General features: G+C 41.4%; 2 protein-coding genes across 2 annotated transcripts; one reads left to right on the top strand and one right to left on the bottom strand.

Annotated features, from left to right (window-relative positions):
- Nucleotides 1–3,905: 3,905 nt before the first annotated feature.
- On the top strand, nucleotides 3,906–10,271 carry LOC102719743 (subtilisin-like protease SBT5.3). The gene is made up of 7 exons (XM_040521501.1): nucleotides 3,906–4,196; nucleotides 4,285–4,382; nucleotides 4,483–4,647; nucleotides 5,992–6,100; nucleotides 8,210–8,845; nucleotides 8,917–9,162; nucleotides 9,251–10,271. The coding sequence occupies exons 1-7, from the start codon at nucleotides 3,961–3,963 to the stop codon at nucleotides 10,122–10,124; spliced, it is 2,364 nt and encodes a 787-aa protein (XP_040377435.1). The 5' UTR covers nucleotides 3,906–3,960; the 3' UTR covers nucleotides 10,125–10,271.
- A 674-nt stretch (nucleotides 10,272–10,945) lies between these two features.
- On the bottom strand, nucleotides 10,946–15,687 carry LOC102706442 (protein DNA-DAMAGE INDUCIBLE 1). Its single transcript, XM_006646971.3, has 16 exons — nucleotides 15,486–15,687; nucleotides 15,024–15,056; nucleotides 14,797–14,927; nucleotides 14,420–14,528; nucleotides 14,186–14,302; nucleotides 13,794–13,859; nucleotides 13,219–13,281; nucleotides 13,094–13,138; nucleotides 12,857–12,918; nucleotides 12,567–12,660; nucleotides 12,194–12,286; nucleotides 12,035–12,104; nucleotides 11,762–11,838; nucleotides 11,622–11,679; nucleotides 11,485–11,510; nucleotides 10,946–11,386 (listed from the first exon to the last, which is right to left on the bottom strand). The coding sequence occupies exons 1-16, from the start codon at nucleotides 15,549–15,551 to the stop codon at nucleotides 11,258–11,260; spliced, it is 1,239 nt and encodes a 412-aa protein (XP_006647034.1). The 5' UTR covers nucleotides 15,552–15,687; the 3' UTR covers nucleotides 10,946–11,257.
- Between the last annotated feature and the right edge of the window lie 1,196 nt (nucleotides 15,688–16,883).

Raw genomic sequence — 16,883 nt, 5'->3', positions numbered from 1 at the left:
TAACCCAGTAGTCTTCTACTTCAACTGCAACTGCTTGCTACACACTACAGGCCAAGCGTGTCTGGCTGATAAATTAAACTAACCACACGTACATATAAATCAAACTTAGGTTAAATGTAACAAATCACTACCAAATTCAACAGCAAATGTTTCATTCTTTACTCCAATATGTCTAAATAAATATTTACATATGTTCCTAAAGTTTAACATACAACATGGACAAACGAGCAAGGACAAAACGGTCAAGTTATCCTCTAGATCACACTGTTAAATACATTTTACGAAGAGGGTCAGTCGGCTGCTTTATTTTTGAAAAAGAGGGTTAAAAACAGCATGCCTAAAAAAGATGGTCATTTTAATATTTAGTCTTCAAAGTAGGGTCAAACGAGCAATTGTTCTTTTTTAAAACGGATTAATTAGATACATGTCATTATAAATACGTCAGTTTAGAAAAATACCATTATAATTTCACTAATTATAAATATACCATTACCATTCTTTTCCTCTTAGATACATGCCATTTCTATGCGTGGAAAACGGTTGGACCCATGTATAGAACAATGTATTTTCATATCACCTAAAATACCCTTATACGGGAAGAACAACTCCTACCAGAAGCCGCCGTCGTCGACTCAGCGTCGGCCGGCCGCCGCCGTCGACTCAACCGGCGCATCCGCTCGGCCACTGCCGTAGACTCCGGCCGCCCTCGGCCCTCCGCCGTCGTCTCGACCGGCGCATCCACTGCCGCCCGACCACGACCACGAATCCTCGCCCGGCCATGGAGGCTGCAGTCGTACGTCGGGATCCCGCCGACGCAGGAGCAGTTGGGGTCGCTGTGGTCGACGCTGGAGGACCAGTGCGGGGCGGCAACGGGGGAGGAGGAGGGGGTTCATTTCCTGCTGTCGTCCGCGTGGGGCGGCCTGCCAGGAGCTCAGGACTAGGGGGATGATCAGCGCGCGAGGGGCGGGCGCTCTCCGGCGGGCCAGCGCAGCAGCGGGGCGGGGGTTGGGGTGCGGCGGATGCAGTCGACGGCGTACCAACGCGCCCTGGTCATCGAATCGGTTGCTGCTGCTGGTAATCGGCGCCAAGGTTGACGCAGGCTGCACGCGCGTCGCGCTCCTCTCCCTGTCACCCATGGGCATCTTCGACGATACAATACTCCCTCCGTATTTTTTATTATATGACGCCGTTGACTTTTAAGTCCACGTTTACCCATTCGTCTTATTCAAAAAAATTATATAATTATTAATTATTTTGTTATAATATAATTTATTATTATAGAAACTTTAATTATGCGTTATACTTTTGCATATTTGGATATAAATTTTGAATAAGACGAATGGTCAAACGTGATTTTAAAAGTCAATCGTATGAAGGGAGTATTACGATGGCTTGCTTATGAGTCCAACCATCTTTGAGAAGTAGAAAATGGCATGTATATGAGAGAGAAAAAAATTATAATGGCATATTTACAATTAGTGAAATTGTAATGGTATTTTTCTAAACCAATATATTTGTAATGGCACACATCTAATTAACTCTTTTTAAAAATGCAATCATGCAAACCAAACATTCAAAAAGTTATTTGTCTATCAAGCATTTGTTGATTAACTATCTAAATAAATTTTGATAAAAGTAACAGCAAACCACAAGTTAATAGCAAGTATTGTAGATCTCCATAATTAATTATACGTTGGTACACATCGTAATTATAAGTTTTTAAGTATAGATGGTAATTTCATAATTTGTAAGGACAAGTTTATACACTATTTTCAGAGAGACGTTGTAAGGACAAAATCTAAACTTTGTAAGCCTAAATTTAATGAAATATACTTTATACAAACATGAGTTGCATTTCATATAACTTTTTTCGTTTCCTTATAATAAATGAAAAATAGTTGACATTTGTATATATCAAAAGAAGAAGCCAAATGTGCAACTCACAAATAACACATAATTTAAAGTTTAATTTTTTGTGAGTTTAGAATTAATTTGTTCCCTTATATTAGATAAAAATATATTTTAATCAAATAATAATTGATCATACAATATATAACAGATATATATTACACGGGTTCTATTTAGTTCAAAATATATCACATAGTTTTTAACAAAGTAAAATTACCGAGTTATGTTTCTCGTTCATTATTATCAGGAGGTGCACATCTCCTTTAATGATTAAAAAATATTCTGTTGTGGTGTATTATTTGATAGAATAAGGAAATTATGTATTTCACATAAAAATATGTTGTCCACGTAATATTTCTAGAACTTCAAATACTTATTACTATTTATCATAAATTTATTTTTGATATTACTGTTAGTGGGACGTTTGAGCCTCCGACAATAGTGGTCTAGAGTCTTGACCAATCTAATGATGAGCGTAACAACGATGTGGTGATGAACTAGAGCATCATTGTTTTGACATTGTGGTCGGTGTTCTAACCATGTCGGCTTATACTTCTATGCTAACATGCCGATGATGTGATTGGACTTTGACTCTAAATATATATAATGCATATTTATAGAAACTTTATAATTAAAAATTTATATATAGAGAGAGAGAAAGTGCCTGCCTTGTTTCTAACTGGAAAGGTAGTTTTTACATATAGAAGCTCTAGAATTAGTAAGATAATTTCTAATTTAGAAAATCTCTAACAAAAAGTTTGCGTAAGAAGAGGTGAAGTCATAAACATTTTATGAAGATGATTTTAGTTCTTTGGCACCAGGGAACCGGTGATTGGGCCTCCTGACGTTTCTTCGGCAATGAGGGCTTGCATCTCACCTCCATAGAGGCGCTTCGTGATGACTACTACCCGTGGTGTTGATCACGTATATATTCACGTATATATCCTAGCCCAAAACAATAGCACGTATAATGATGACATACATATTCACTGTGTACACTATAGTCCAAAAGAACAACAACACATATATATTACATACCATTTATTTTAGCAATTAAAATAAGTCTACGTATAAATTAAAATATATGTGAACTAATAATGTGTTCGTGCTAGAATATGTTCGATAGTACATTATAAAATAACAACATTTAAGTTATCATTTTCAAATATGAAGTGTTGAATTATAAAATATAAGTTAGAACGGGCAACTCACGGAGTAATAGGTGAGTGATTATTAGCAAGAGTAACCCAAAGAGTGATCTAGATGTGATAATAATAAAATTAATAGTTATAGTCTATTTGCTACGAAACAATATATGCCAAGAGTTACCAGAATTAGGTAAGCATGACTAGTACCTTTGCGTCATATTCGACATGGCAATTATCATCACGTAGTAATCACCGTCGGCTTGGAGTTGTTCTAAAATAAATAAATGGTAGTGGTTATTTATAAATTGATAAACAATTTTTTTCATTATAAATTTAAACTCTTGCAGATTTAATGGACTTCAAATTCTATATGCATATAAACAATTAAAAATCATTCTCATGCATTACCTACCAATTGAGAACATATTTATATACAGTACTCTTTGTACTCTTTTCTATGGAGTCTATTTCTTTCTTCGTTTTGACCAAAATATTCCTTATTTTTACCTTAATCAATTACCCTTCGGCTCACTGATTAGGGGAGCAAAAGTGTAAGTTGTGAATGGAGGAGTAATAATACAAGACGTTGGATCAAAATCCACATGATTTGGACCGCTTGGCGATAAATGAGCCATCAAAGAATGGGTAAAACGAGTTGGTGCGGTGTAGGTTAGATTAACTCGGTACATCAAAAGACGATGAGATTAAAAGAAATTGCAATATTTCTTATTAAACATCCATTTCAATTTTCAAATTTCAATCTTAACTGATTTGAGAAATCCGCGGTAACGACCTTCCTCTATATATGCGCGCGCGAGGGCGCCTCCTCCCTTCGTCTTCGATCTCCTACCTGAATCCCGACGAGTCAGGAGATCGATCGAGCGAGCGAGCGAGCTCAGAAGCCATGGATGCTAGCCCAAGATCCATGGCGGCCACCGCTGTTGGCTTCATCTTTCTCCTCTGCTCGGTGGCGTCGCTGCTCGGTGCGGCGGCGGCGGCCGCCGAGACGCAGTCGTACGTAGTGTACCTCGGCGAGCATGCCGGCGTTGCCGCCGCCACCGCCACCGCCGCCGACAAGGAGGCGCTCGCGCGGCGGGCGGAGGACTCGCACTACGAGCTCCTCGCCGGCGTCCTCGGAGAGTAAGGCCTCGCCGCCGCCGACGACGACCGAGCGCTACGTGCTTTCGTCGAGTTCTGACCGCGAATTGTGTGTTCGATCGAAATGCAGCAAGGAGAAGGCGCGGGAGGCGATCTTCTACTCGTACACGCGCCACATCAACGGCTTCGCCGCCAACCTCGACGCCGCCGCCGCCGCCGAGATCGCCGGTGAGTCCACCACACCGGCGATGGCCGCTTCTTATCCTCCTTCGAAGACTAATTCTTTCTTTGATTCTTCTCTCGCGACGACGACGACGGCGACGACCAGGGAGAAAGGGCGTCGTGTCCGTGTTCCCGAACAGAGGCCACAAGCTCCACACGACGCGGTCATGGCAGTTCCTCGGCCTCGCCGGCCCCGGCGGCGTCCCCACCAGCGCCGCCTGGCGCAAGGCCAGGTTCGGCGAGGACACCATCATCGGCAACCTCGACACCGGTAACCACCTCCATCTCTCTCTCTCTCCGGCCGTCGTCTACATCGCCGGCGTTCGTGACGGCGGTGGCGGCGCAGTGGCCGGACACGACACGATAAGATCTTAATAAGTATAAACTAATTGCAAAAATATTTCGTGTGATATAATTGCTCGGTTGACTTAGTCCACTCGCCAAATTTATAGCGGCATTAAGGCATTAGGATGGTACTTTTTGTGATCCAAAAAAAAGCTTTCCAAAAGCTTTATCACTTTTCCTAGATGTGACAAGGATGGCATCAAGTTGATAATTATTGATTGGATTATACTTTTGTTTCTACTAACCTTGTAGGATTTGATGTTATTTTTGTCAAAACAAAATTGCTTGAATTTTGAGGTGACAGTATAGTAGTGAGCGAGTGGTTACAGTTTCCTAATCTGTTTCAGAAATTGTTTTTTTTTTTTTACATCTGGGTGTGTGACTCTTTCGATAGAAAATAATTTGGATTGGAGTTTCATTGTTTTTCAAAATACTGTCAAACTTAATTACAAAAGTAAATGGCCAAACCCTTGTGGTAATAGTCACACGATTTTAAACAAAATTTCAATATGCTACATTTTTTACCAAAATCAAGTAATCAACCTACCAAGAACTTTTACTGTACTAATAATATATTCTAGCTAGGGACAAATAAATAGTGGTGCAATGCTGTCAGATCATTCCGTGAGACCCATGCCCAAGATACTTCGACAATGATTACCATCTTAAACTAAAGTATGCACGGTTGATCACCAAAACTGGTAGTTTATTTTTCTGAACAATATGTTTGCTGTCTTCGAACCCAACATGCACATGCTCTGATGCTCCATTTGATTAAGAAAGAAGATGGAGATGCACATGATCCATTCATCCATCTGATTTAAGAAACAAGATAGGAAGATACAGTGTTTTTGACGTCCAACAATTAACTAATCACCCTATCTAGCTGGAAGCTGGAAGTTAAACAGGATGATGTGGTGGACCATTCAATGATTTGGACCTTTGGCATGCATCTGTGATAGTTGCAGCCTATCTGTGCAACAGCACAACAATTTATTCCTCCTTGCCATTTTGTCCTCCATGCTCTTAGCTGGTAAACACAGATCAGAAGATGCAGACAAATGGCCTGGGCAGTTAGTAGTAGTTGCCTGCACAACCAGGGAATTTAACTTGGTCATGACACTGATGTCAGTGATCACTGTCCCTGACTGTTCTTTTTTCCATGTCTGATTTAGCTGAAATTGCATCCATGATGTAGCTTGATCTTGTACTGTTTTGCTGGAAGTTGACATGAATTGTTTTGTCTGACTGTGTGTCCTGTGGATTAAAGGTGTGTGGCCAGAATCAGAGAGCTTTAGGGATGATGGGTTGGGGCCTGTGCCATCCCAGTGGAAAGGAGAATGCCAGAAAGGTCAGGATGATACATTCTCTTGCAACAGGTAAACAAACTGAACCTGAACTAATCCAAATGCATTTACAGACACACTCATGTAGATATATTGATCTAGTTCATTCATTAGGTTGTTCTCTCCTGAACCTGAACTTACATTTTGTATTTTTGGCCAAGTTGCATTCCATGTCAAGCATGTATGTTCTGATGGAGCAATTACTTTTCTCTGAGAAAGTTTTGCAATGCTGTTCGGATCTAGAATAGGGGAGCATCTCAACCTTTTTCTTTCAGAAAAGTTGAGATATACTTTCTCTTTTGTAGTGTGTAGCACTACCAGTTTCAGTGTTGAGAGTAGAGACCACCACAAATGCATGCCTGTGAGACCACCACCAGCTGATGCCTCTCTGATCAACCTGCAATCATAGACATTCAGGCATGGTGAGCAATGTGTTAGTTAGTCCCACTGAATAGTGACATGACACCGAGTGATGGTGTGTCTCAACCGCAGTTTTCAGATTAGAACAATTTTACCATCCTTGAAGAGGTACCAAGAGCTACCACTGTTTTCTATATAAAATTTGATATCTCTTGGTATCTTAGATACTAAAAGATACTAAATTTTATATAGAAAAGAGTGATACCTTATGGTATATCCTCAAGGATGGGAAAAGAACTCTTCAGATTAAAATTCAGTCAGAAAATAAACACATGAACTTGGAGCAACTTTACCTGAATATCTGAATAATCTGGTCTCATTTACCAAGTAGAATATCCTTATGATAAGCACTGATTAAAGAAACTGGGATCGAGTCATTAGCCAAAGCCTTGGTCCTAATAAAGGTTTATGCCTTAGCAATGGTAAAAAGGAAAGTGTTGTACTGATTGATTTGAAGATAATCAGAAATGTTATGGGCATTGTGAGAGAGACATGGCATCCAGTATCATCTACTGAAGATACTTTTCAAGCAACCCCAATAAAAAAGACACTTTAAAAAGATTATATAATGCCCGCACCTATGAGGAAAAGACGAAAGTAACGTTTTTTTTGTAAATATGCACATATATGTTGTGTATAAAAGCATATAGTTAAACATTTTTGCAAAGAAACTAGCATATTTATTGCTACATGTAGAATTTACACATATAATGTATAGCATATATCAAAGTTTTTTTTCCTTTAGCATGACATTAAACAACAAATAATCATATATGTACATGGAGAAGTCAAGACTACGAAAGGAAGGCATCTGAATTTTCTATCTGAAAATGCACTGCCTTTTTTTTGTCTTTTTTGCCTTAAAATAAAGAGTTTTTTTTCCATATTTGAGGAGATACCACTCTTTTCTATGTAAAATATGCAAAATTTAGTACCTCTTGGTACCTTATGCGAAATTTGGTACCTCTTGATACCTTATGCAAAATTTGGTACCTCTTGATACCTTAGATACTAAAAGATACCAAATTCTACATAGAAAATAATGGTACCTCTTGGAACCTCCTCAAGGATAGTAAAATTGCTCTAAAACGAAAAGATAGTAAAATTGCTCTAAAACGAAAAGAGAGCAGAGAGTCCTCGCAATAGTGGGCCACTAGTTCTCATCTTCTACTACTGCAGAATGCATTTCTTCTGCTTCTGATTTTTTTTCTGTTTGGAAACAAGTTCATTGAATACTCCCAACTTCCATTTTTTGGAGTGATAAATCTTTTCCAATTCTTGGGAGTGATAAATCCTATGGTTGAGTACAACCATTAAGTTCCAGCTTCAAATTCTTGGGGTGATAAATCCTATAGTTAAGTCCCTTTAGTAGACTACTACCTTCGATGTTGTGAACTAATCTATATTTGTTCATGGATTCATAAAATAATAAATATATTCTATATATGTGTCAAAATTCATTAGCATACATATGAATCTAAGCAGGATGAGAACATCTTATAATATAGAACTCAGATAGCACATGATATGCATTTTCTGTTATGATAAATATTTTGATGCTTACTGAAATTTATTTAAAACGTCAAATATTTATGACCCGAAGAAATTAATACTTCATTACTTATGATCTTATGACTTTCATAGTCCATGCAGTAAATCCTTTATAGAAACATTGCCTTGAACAAATTCTTTTTTTTAAATTCAAAAACATTTGAATCGCAGGAAGCTGATCGGCGCGCGCTTCTTCAACAAGGGCTACGCGTCGGCGGTGGGCAAGTTCAACACCTCCCTCTTCAACACGCCGCGCGACGCCGACGGCCACGGCACGCACACGCTGTCCACCGCGGGGGGCTCGCCGGTCGCCGGCGCCAGCGTCTTCGGCTACGGCAACGGCACGGCCAGCGGCGGCTCGCCGAGGGCGCGCGTGGCGGCGTACCGCGTTTGCTACACCCCCGTCAACGGCAGCGAGTGCTTCGACGCCGACATCCTCGCCGCCTTCGAGGCCGCCATCTCCGACGGCGTCCACGTCCTCTCCGTCTCCCTCGGCGGCGACCCGGGGGACTACTTCGCCGACGGCCTCGCCATCGGCTCCTTCCACGCCGCCCGCCGCGGCATCGCCGTCGTCTGCTCCGCCGGCAACTCGGGCCCCGCCCCGGGCACCGTCTCCAACGTCGCGCCGTGGATCTTCACCGCCGCCGCCAGCACCATGGACCGCGAGTTCCCCTCCTACCTCGTCTTCAACAGCACCAGGATCAAGGGCCAGAGCCTCTCCGCCTCCGCCCTCTCGCCGGCGGCGAGCGCCTACGCCATGATCGACTCCTCCCGAGCTGCCGCTCCCAACCGCACGCAGAACGAATCGTGAGTGACGCCCTGATCACTGACCACTAATCATGATTAGCGTGTGATTAGTGGGGTGATTAATGGTGCAGGCGGCTTTGCATGCTTGGTTCGCTTGATCCGGCGAAGGTGAAGGGGAAGATCGTGGTGTGCCTGCGTGGAGTGAACCCGAGGGTGGAGAAGGGCGAGGCGGTGCGGGAAGCCGGCGGCGCCGGGATGGTGCTCGCCAACGACGCCACCACCGGCAACGAGATCATCGCCGACGCGCACGTCCTCCCGGCCACCCACGTCAAGTTCAGCGACGGCCAGCGCATCTTCTCCTACCTCAAGAAAACCAAGTAAGGGGATTTCTGTTGCGCCGTTGGTTTTGGCGCGTCGCCGGCGGCCGTGGTTTGCTGATGGTGGTGGTGTGGTGGTGCGTTTCAGGAATCCGTCGGGGACGATCACGAGGCCGGAGACGAGGCTGGGGGCGAAGCCGGCGCCGTTCATGGCGTCGTTCTCGTCGAAGGGGCCGAACACGGTGACGCCGGGGATCCTGAAGCCGGACATCACGGCGCCGGGGGTCAGCGTGGTGGCGGCGTGGACGCGCGCCAACTCGCCGACGGACCTCGCCTTCGACAAGCGCCGCGTCGCCTTCAACTCCGAGTCGGGGACCTCCATGTCGTGCCCGCACGTCGCCGGCATCGTCGGCCTGCTCCGGACGCTGCGCCCGGACTGGAGCCCGGCGGCCATCCGCTCCGCGCTCATGACCACCGCCACGGACGTCGACAACGACCGCCACCCCATCCTCAACTCCTCCTCCGTCGCCGCTAGCCCCTTCAACTACGGCGCCGGCCACGTCTCGCCGAGCCGCGCCATGAACCCGGGGCTCGTCTACGACCTCGCCGCCGCCGACTACCTCAACTTCCTCTGCTCCCTCCGCTACAACGCCACCGTGATGGCCACGTTCAACGACGGCAAGCCGTACAAGTGCCCGGCCTCGCCGCCCAAGGCGCAGGACCTCAACTACCCGTCCATCACCGTCGTCAACCTCACCTCCTCCGCGACCGTCAAGCGCACGGTCAAGAACGTCGGCACGCCGGGCACCTACAAGGCCTACGTCAACTCGCCGGCCGGCGTGCGCGTCGCGGTGAGCCCGGACACGCTGGCGTTCGCGACCAAAGGGGAGGAGAAGACGTTCCGCGTTAGCTTCCAGGTGACGAACGCCGCGCTCGCCATGGACTACGCGTTCGGAGCGCTCGTCTGGACCAACGGGAAGCAGTTTGTGAGGTCGCCGCTCGTCGTGAAGACGACGGCGTGATCGTGATCGTGATCGTCATTAATAATTTAATTAGGGTGTTAATTGATTGATTAAATTAGGTTTAGCCAGGAGGTGTGTAAAGAAAGAAGCAAACACTACTATTTGTTTGATTCGTTGGGCAGAATAAAGCTTCAAGTAGTTTTAAAATATGAAAAATTCTGAAATTAATTCAAATATATGTTACAATGTTATGCGTTACTCCACACACATCAAGTGCTAAATTTAAATTCAATTTACGCATCTCATAGCAAGGGAAAAAAAAACACCCACAACCTTAACTAGTTTCGGTGTTCATTTGTTCGTTTTGTTTCTCTTTGTGCATATCAACTTTCGACTTGATTTTTTTTATTAAAAGAAAAAAAAACTAGGCCTATCAATTGGGTATACTTGATTAAAAAAAAACTAGGCCTATCAGTTGGGTGATATTTGATAAATGAGAAGTAAATGATGCAGATGTACAAATTCAACTTCGTGTTTGATTCATTTTTGTTCTTACAACATTAAAGAACACTAAGGTCAGTCTTAATGCATAATTTTATGGCATAATTTAAACTAGGTAAACGAGCTAAATGAGCTTCATGGAGATAAAACTATTCTCATATCATGAAACTCCCTCATTTAATGATAATGCCAAGTCAGCAATCTTACCGATGTGACACTAGGTAACCGAGCTAAATGAGCTTTATGGAAATGAAACTCCTCTCATATCATGAAACTCCCTCATTTAATGATCATGAGCAATTTTACCGATGTAACACCATATTTAATGTACATGACATTCCCATAAAACATGCATTGAGACTGGCCTAAGCATATCGCAGCAATGGGAAACGAATGAGATCGAAATGCATAAATAATCTTCTCAAATTGTCTGAATTCAGGAGTCTATCAGTATGTGTATGAATGTATCAGGTACTGAAAGCAAGAGAATGATTTTTCTATGAAAAGGAGAAATATGAATCCTCAGCTATAAACCAAGCATGCATTGGCCAAACAGAAGTAGTTCTAGTTTCACACAGGCCAACGGGGCGATATCTCCTTGATCACTGTGTATAAAATGTTTAACCCTCGAAAGGGTTGTGAGCAATAATAGAAACAAGAAAAAAAATCCTCTCAAATCATCACAAGATTCTCTAACCACCAAACAAGAAAGCAGCAGCCTGCTCCTCATTCCCGTTGAATAGCTTGAGAGCTTGTACTACAGATGCACGGTCGAACCCAAGTTCCACCAGTTTCGTGACTTTAGCTTCAAAATCTCCTCCCTGGTAGGATGTTTTTTTATGGACAGTCAGATTCAATTGATGCATAAAAACTTAAAAACAGAGACTCTCAATTTTGAAAATAAGGAGATTTTGACTACCTGGGGAGGATTCACAGCTGGAGCACCTGGAAAGAAAATCAAAAGAGAGTAGTTCTAATTAGCTTCAAAGTTATCAGAGGATCACTGATTGTGTGGATCCTAGGACTACAAGAGCAAATCTGCAAAAGCAAACTAACTTGTAGTTGGAGCTCTTTGTGGTGCATCAGGAGCCTTCTCCCGTGCCGTTGACGATTCCTGGATAAGATAAAGTAAATAAGGATACTTGGATGTTACAAATCATAATTCAAGGGAAAAAATAAGCAGTAGTTTAGCTTACTCCAGCAGCTCCTTGGCTGAGAGATGCTTGCTTCGACAATTTATCTTCATCATGTATATGTGAAGGGATGTCTTTCTCTGAAGATACAATAGCAGAGTGGTTGAAGTAAAATTTACAAAACCGCAGAAGCGTACATCCAGATGAAAATTCAGGAGTTCAATACTTTGAGGAAACTAAAATATTTTTAACTTCTTCAATAACTTTATTTTGGTAGACCTTCATAAAAACCACATTTAAAAAAATGAAACGGGTTGTTGATATTAAGCTACTAACCTTGTAAGAAGGGAACTGAAACCTCACCACCTCCTACTCTAAGAACATTGTCCTTTAAGTCAATTATGCACTGTTGGACAAATAACGAATCAGTGAGTGTAATCAGATTATCCAGATTTAGATACAACAGCCTGTACCAAATATTAGTCACACAATCACCTGATGTTTCCGCAGCATATCAAGCCCAAAAAGAAATTCCATATTGGGAGCATCCAATACTGTGAATGAACAAGGATAAAAGACATGGCCAATCTGTCCAAATATAGCTGTCAGTCAATGCATTACAAATTGCTGCTACTACTTATGTATCATGATTCCTAAACCATTGAACTTTGTAGAGGTATGACAATAACCAAAATTTTGACGCTAAGTTCTAAAGAAGCACCAAAGCCTATGATTACATGGACATAACATTTTGTGCTTCCTGCCAAGTGATGAATTTGGTATGATATAGCTAATTTATCCTCTCATTTGTGAATATGTCAAATGACTCAAATAATTGTAATATCAGTGGCATCAAATGTTTGATTACCTTTATTGGAGCTACATGTATTCTACCAAGAATCTCTGATTGGCCAACTCCAATAGCAACCCCTCTGTACCGTTGATCAAGCAGCCTAAGCAACCTGCATATAATACTTCATTATAAGATATTTACATGTAACAAGTACAATGGTGTTCATAATAGTTTATTTATTCCGCCTATTTCAAAATCATAAAGAAAAGCTATTCAATATTTATGTCTGCATGTGCAGAATTACTATGTAAGCAAGGAAAGGTTTAAACAATTCCAATAATCCAATATTTTATTCGCAAGCATACCCGCAACGTTCAGCACAACTTTTCGATATGATAGTTGACTGGGCTCCACTGTCAACAAAGGCCTGAATATGAAAGAAGGCAATGGACATTAAACATATCCCATAATCAGCAAGAAGAAACTAAACAATGCACCCAAAGAAACAGCAAAGCCTATAGTAATTCCCCGATATTTAAATTTCATATGAACAATGTTCCTAACTATGTTGGTCATATAGAAATGAATGTTTTAAAAAATACCTTCAAAGGTACACCATTGACTTCCATGTCCACATACAGCATAACCTAATATCAGAATGCTGACTAGTTATCAATGATTGCAAAGCATAGTACATAAAATAGGAGCAAACTAAGGTGCAACATACCACTCGAGCAAATGCTTCAGGGTTGTGCTCTAAGGCAGCCTCCCAGTTTTCATCGATGCCTTTCTGTAATATGACAATTAAATCAAAGTACTATGATCAGACATCTACTTGGATTAATTGTAATGAGTGAACACTGAATAGAGATAAAGTATGAATCACAGCAAGATCAGGAGAAGTGCCTTTTAATTGTATAAAAGCAGAGTACTGTGGAAAACAATTCAATATATCCAACCATGACAGCTAGAAGACTTTATATTTTAGCTCTCTTGTTTATTCTTTACTTAGTAATAAAGAAACTTTATATCTCCTTAAACACTCTTACCTCTGTTTCACATTATAAGATGTTTTGGTTCTAACTAGATTCACACAGATGCTAATGAATCTGGATGCATATATATATAACATATTCATTAACCCATAGAATCTAAGTAGGGCCAAAACATCTTATAATATGGAATGGAGGGAGTAGTCATTAGTGTAATGCTATTCATGATATGTAACACTTGTCCTCTGATATGTGAAAGGAAGCATTGCCAAGCAATCAACAGGTAATACGCAGAAAATTTGATGCTTACCTGCCGAATTGCAGCTTCAATTTTCTTCTGAGCTTCAACATCAAAAGGATCAGCATACATTAGAGCCTGCAAAACTTGCGTTATCAATGAATTTTCTAACTGTTAATCAGTAAGTTGGTAACATAACATACATAGCCAACAAATAATATAATACCAAGCCTCGAAGTGGTGAAATATATCTAAATTAAAAGTGTAATTTTAGAGAGTATGATACGCATGGAACAGCATAGAGATATACTTCTATAAATTCATGGAAAGGTTTAAATCATTTTAGACAAAATACTGCAGAATAGAAGAATTTTTAAATGTGGTGTGATTGAAATGCAGGAATAAATATTACGTTATTCACTTATTCTCCCTCTAAAAAATGTTATCTCATGGCTGATACTCACAAGCTCTTCTTCTTGCTTGCGCTTTAGTTGTAGTCTTTGTTGATGGCGTGACCTTAAGTTATTTTGTAACTCATTGATGTCATCAGCAAGAATAGCCTGTGCTAATCCTGGGTCATTCTGCAAATAAATATCAGTTTCTCAATATCAGATAAGAACATAATTCCCTCAAAGATATCTGGGCACACACAAAATGTCCAGTATTGACAAAGTAATGAGGCTCCCAGTTAAATTTACCTGAAGGAGTTGCGCCATAAGTTGTGAGTCGCTTCGAATATGTTGCCGAAAAGCTTGAGGATTCACAGCAGATCCATCAGGATTTAATCCTATAACATCCTGAGATGGCCTGAAATTTTCAGCCCAGCAAATTAAACGGGAGAACAGGACACCTTAGTGGCCTCGTGACTCGTTACATCAGTTTTAACAACCTAAAAATCCTATCTTGTGCGAAAAATCAGTGCCAATTACAAAGAAGCTAGTTCCCTGTACGACCTAGAAATGAACTGATGGAATGTAAAGCATTGCGATTCAAGAATTTTTACAACCGCGTGCCATACAAATCAATCTACTTATCACTTCACTTATGCATGAGGAAGGCCAGCCAGCAAGCAAACCTTTCATTAGAGGTAACCTTCACCATCATCACAAGATCACCATCCTGGACACCGACGGTGCTAAGTTTATCCGAGTTTTGTATCTCACTGCCATTGAAGTGAAGCTGCTGCTGCCGCAAGGGCACGCTAGTCTGTCCACACGCAGCCAAAACCAACAATGTAAGATCAAATCAATCACCACAAAGCCTTAAACACATAGCGCACGCAATACCGCAGTCCCAGCTCACCTCCACCTCAAGAAGCGCCTTCAAATTCTCCACCTGCAAGAACGCAGCACGCACAATTTAGCGAAAAGCTGCATCTTTTCCCATGCTCAACCACAATAATAAAGAGTTAACGCTGCAAAATCTAGCTCTAAAGCCATATTGCAACAACATGAGGAAGGGGAGGAAGACGAAGAGACGACCGACTCTCTAAACCAAACCAAGCAGCCGACGCCACCAGGGAAAAGATCAACCCAAATTTTATCTTTACACCTAAAGACGACACAACACACCACACCACAGCAACTGAATCGCCGTTCGCCACAGCTCGAATGCGCCCCGCTCCACACACCCGAATTCCCCCACTCCCCCCGGCGAATTTCGCCACTAAATGAACCAAATTTCGTCCAAAGACCCAGCCTTTCTTGCTCCCCACTAAAGATCACAGATGCGCGGAGGCAGAGAGAGGGCCGCGGGCGGGCTTACAGATTCGTCAGGGTCGACGTCGACGGTGAGAATCTGCTCGTCGGCGGTCATCACCGTGACCTTCATCTCGCCGCCGCCGCCGCCGCAGTCGGTGGGGATCGAACTCCTGCTCCACCGCCGCCGCCGCCGCTGTAGAGGGAGGGGAGGGGGACTTCGGCTGTTGGTTTCGGGGGAGTCTACGGGTGTCAAATCACGTTGCTTTGCTTGCACAGGTGGGAAAGTATCGCATTAAAACCTCGCATTATCCGATCTGAATCTGAATTTTACCCGGATTTCGTTTTGTTTTCTGTTTATAATAACTACGTCTATTGCTCGTGTTTGGAAGTGGGAGTTTGTATTTTGTTAGAATTCGAGTTACAATTTGTCATGTTTTTTCAATTTTTAAAATGCACTATAGAGTTACATTAGAACTACTTCTGTCAAAAAATATAATTATTTATGGTTGTTCAAAAGATATTAAGGTTGAGAAAAAAATATTGTGGTATCTTTTAATAAATTATGTATGAATGGATGTAGGAGGATTAGCAAGTGTAAAATGTGAAGTATTTTTGAACCGGAAGGAATTGATTTGACCAGAAATACTATTTTAAATAGTAGTAATAGCACAAGATTTAAATGCTAGAAATATTTGTAGTTCTATAATGTGTGCCACCACCAAATGTTTTTATACAACCAGCTATATAGGTTTGTAGGTATAACTACTACCAAATCCTATAAAGGTATCTATATTTTTTTTTATTTTTTTAGATCGAGTAGCCTTTATAATATACTTTCTCCGTCTCATAATGACTTTATTTTCTATTTTTTATCTAGTGTTTTACCATCCATCTTATTTGAAATTTTTATTTAAAAAATTAAAAAAATAATCACGTGTAGAGTACTATTCACAAGGTTATCTAGCGTGGATTATGCGGTGGTTAGTTGGTTACACTAGCTTGTTTAAACCCGTAGGTTTTATGTTGGATCCCTCGCTTCGTACCCTTCCTCTTCATTTCCTCAATTTTTGCCCAAAAGGCCTCAATCATTTCTCCAATACATGTAATTTTTTTTATAAATCAAAACTATGTTTATTTTATGTACATCATCTGCTCACTAATTAGGAGTTGCATACAGAATACATTACATATAACACACATCCTCCAATACATCATATTAACTTTACATTATTTGTTCTCTCCCAATCTATTTGTATTTTTGTTTCATCTCGCTTGGAGTTTATGTAGATGTTACCCCTTTTGATGAAAGGTGACTCGTCATCTCTTATTAATTTATCATGTGAGCTCAAATGGTATTTTGGGGCAAACAATTAGGGGCTTATAGTTTCTATAAGACATTGAAAATTGATTATATATTACTCTCTTGTATAATTGACATGTATGGTCATCTTTTAAAGTCATC

The sequence above is a fragment of the Oryza brachyantha genome, chromosome 2 (assembly GCF_000231095.2).
Source record: "Oryza brachyantha chromosome 2, ObraRS2, whole genome shotgun sequence".
Lineage (NCBI taxonomy): Eukaryota > Viridiplantae > Streptophyta > Magnoliopsida > Poales > Poaceae > Oryza > Oryza brachyantha.
This window is presented reverse-complemented; position numbering and strand designations above follow the sequence as displayed.

What these genes read in the sequence shown, in the direction of transcription:
- LOC102719743 (XM_040521501.1), top strand. Translation starts at nt 3,961, where the DNA reads ATGGATGCTAGCCCAAGATCCATGGCGGCCACCGCTGTTGGCTTCATC. An exon ending in CGCCGCCGCCGAGATCGCCG is followed by an intron (nt 4,383 to 4,482) that starts GTGAGTCCACCA and finishes GGCGACGACCAG; the next exon opens with GGAGAAAGGGCGTCGTGTCC. An exon ending in TCCTACCTCAAGAAAACCAA is followed by an intron (nt 9,163 to 9,250) that starts GTAAGGGGATTT and finishes GGTGCGTTTCAG; the next exon opens with GAATCCGTCGGGGACGATCA.
- LOC102706442 (XM_006646971.3), bottom strand. Translation starts at nt 15,551, where the DNA reads ATGAAGGTCACGGTGATGACCGCCGACGAGCAGATTCTCACCGTCGAC. An exon ending in AGTTGTGCTGAACGTTGCGG is followed by an intron (nt 12,661 to 12,856) that starts GTATGCTTGCGA and finishes TATTATATGCAG; the next exon opens with GTTGCTTAGGCTGCTTGATC. An exon ending in CAGCTGTGAATCCTCCCCAG is followed by an intron (nt 11,387 to 11,484) that starts GTAGTCAAAATC and finishes ACATCCTACCAG; the next exon opens with GGAGGAGATTTTGAAGCTAA.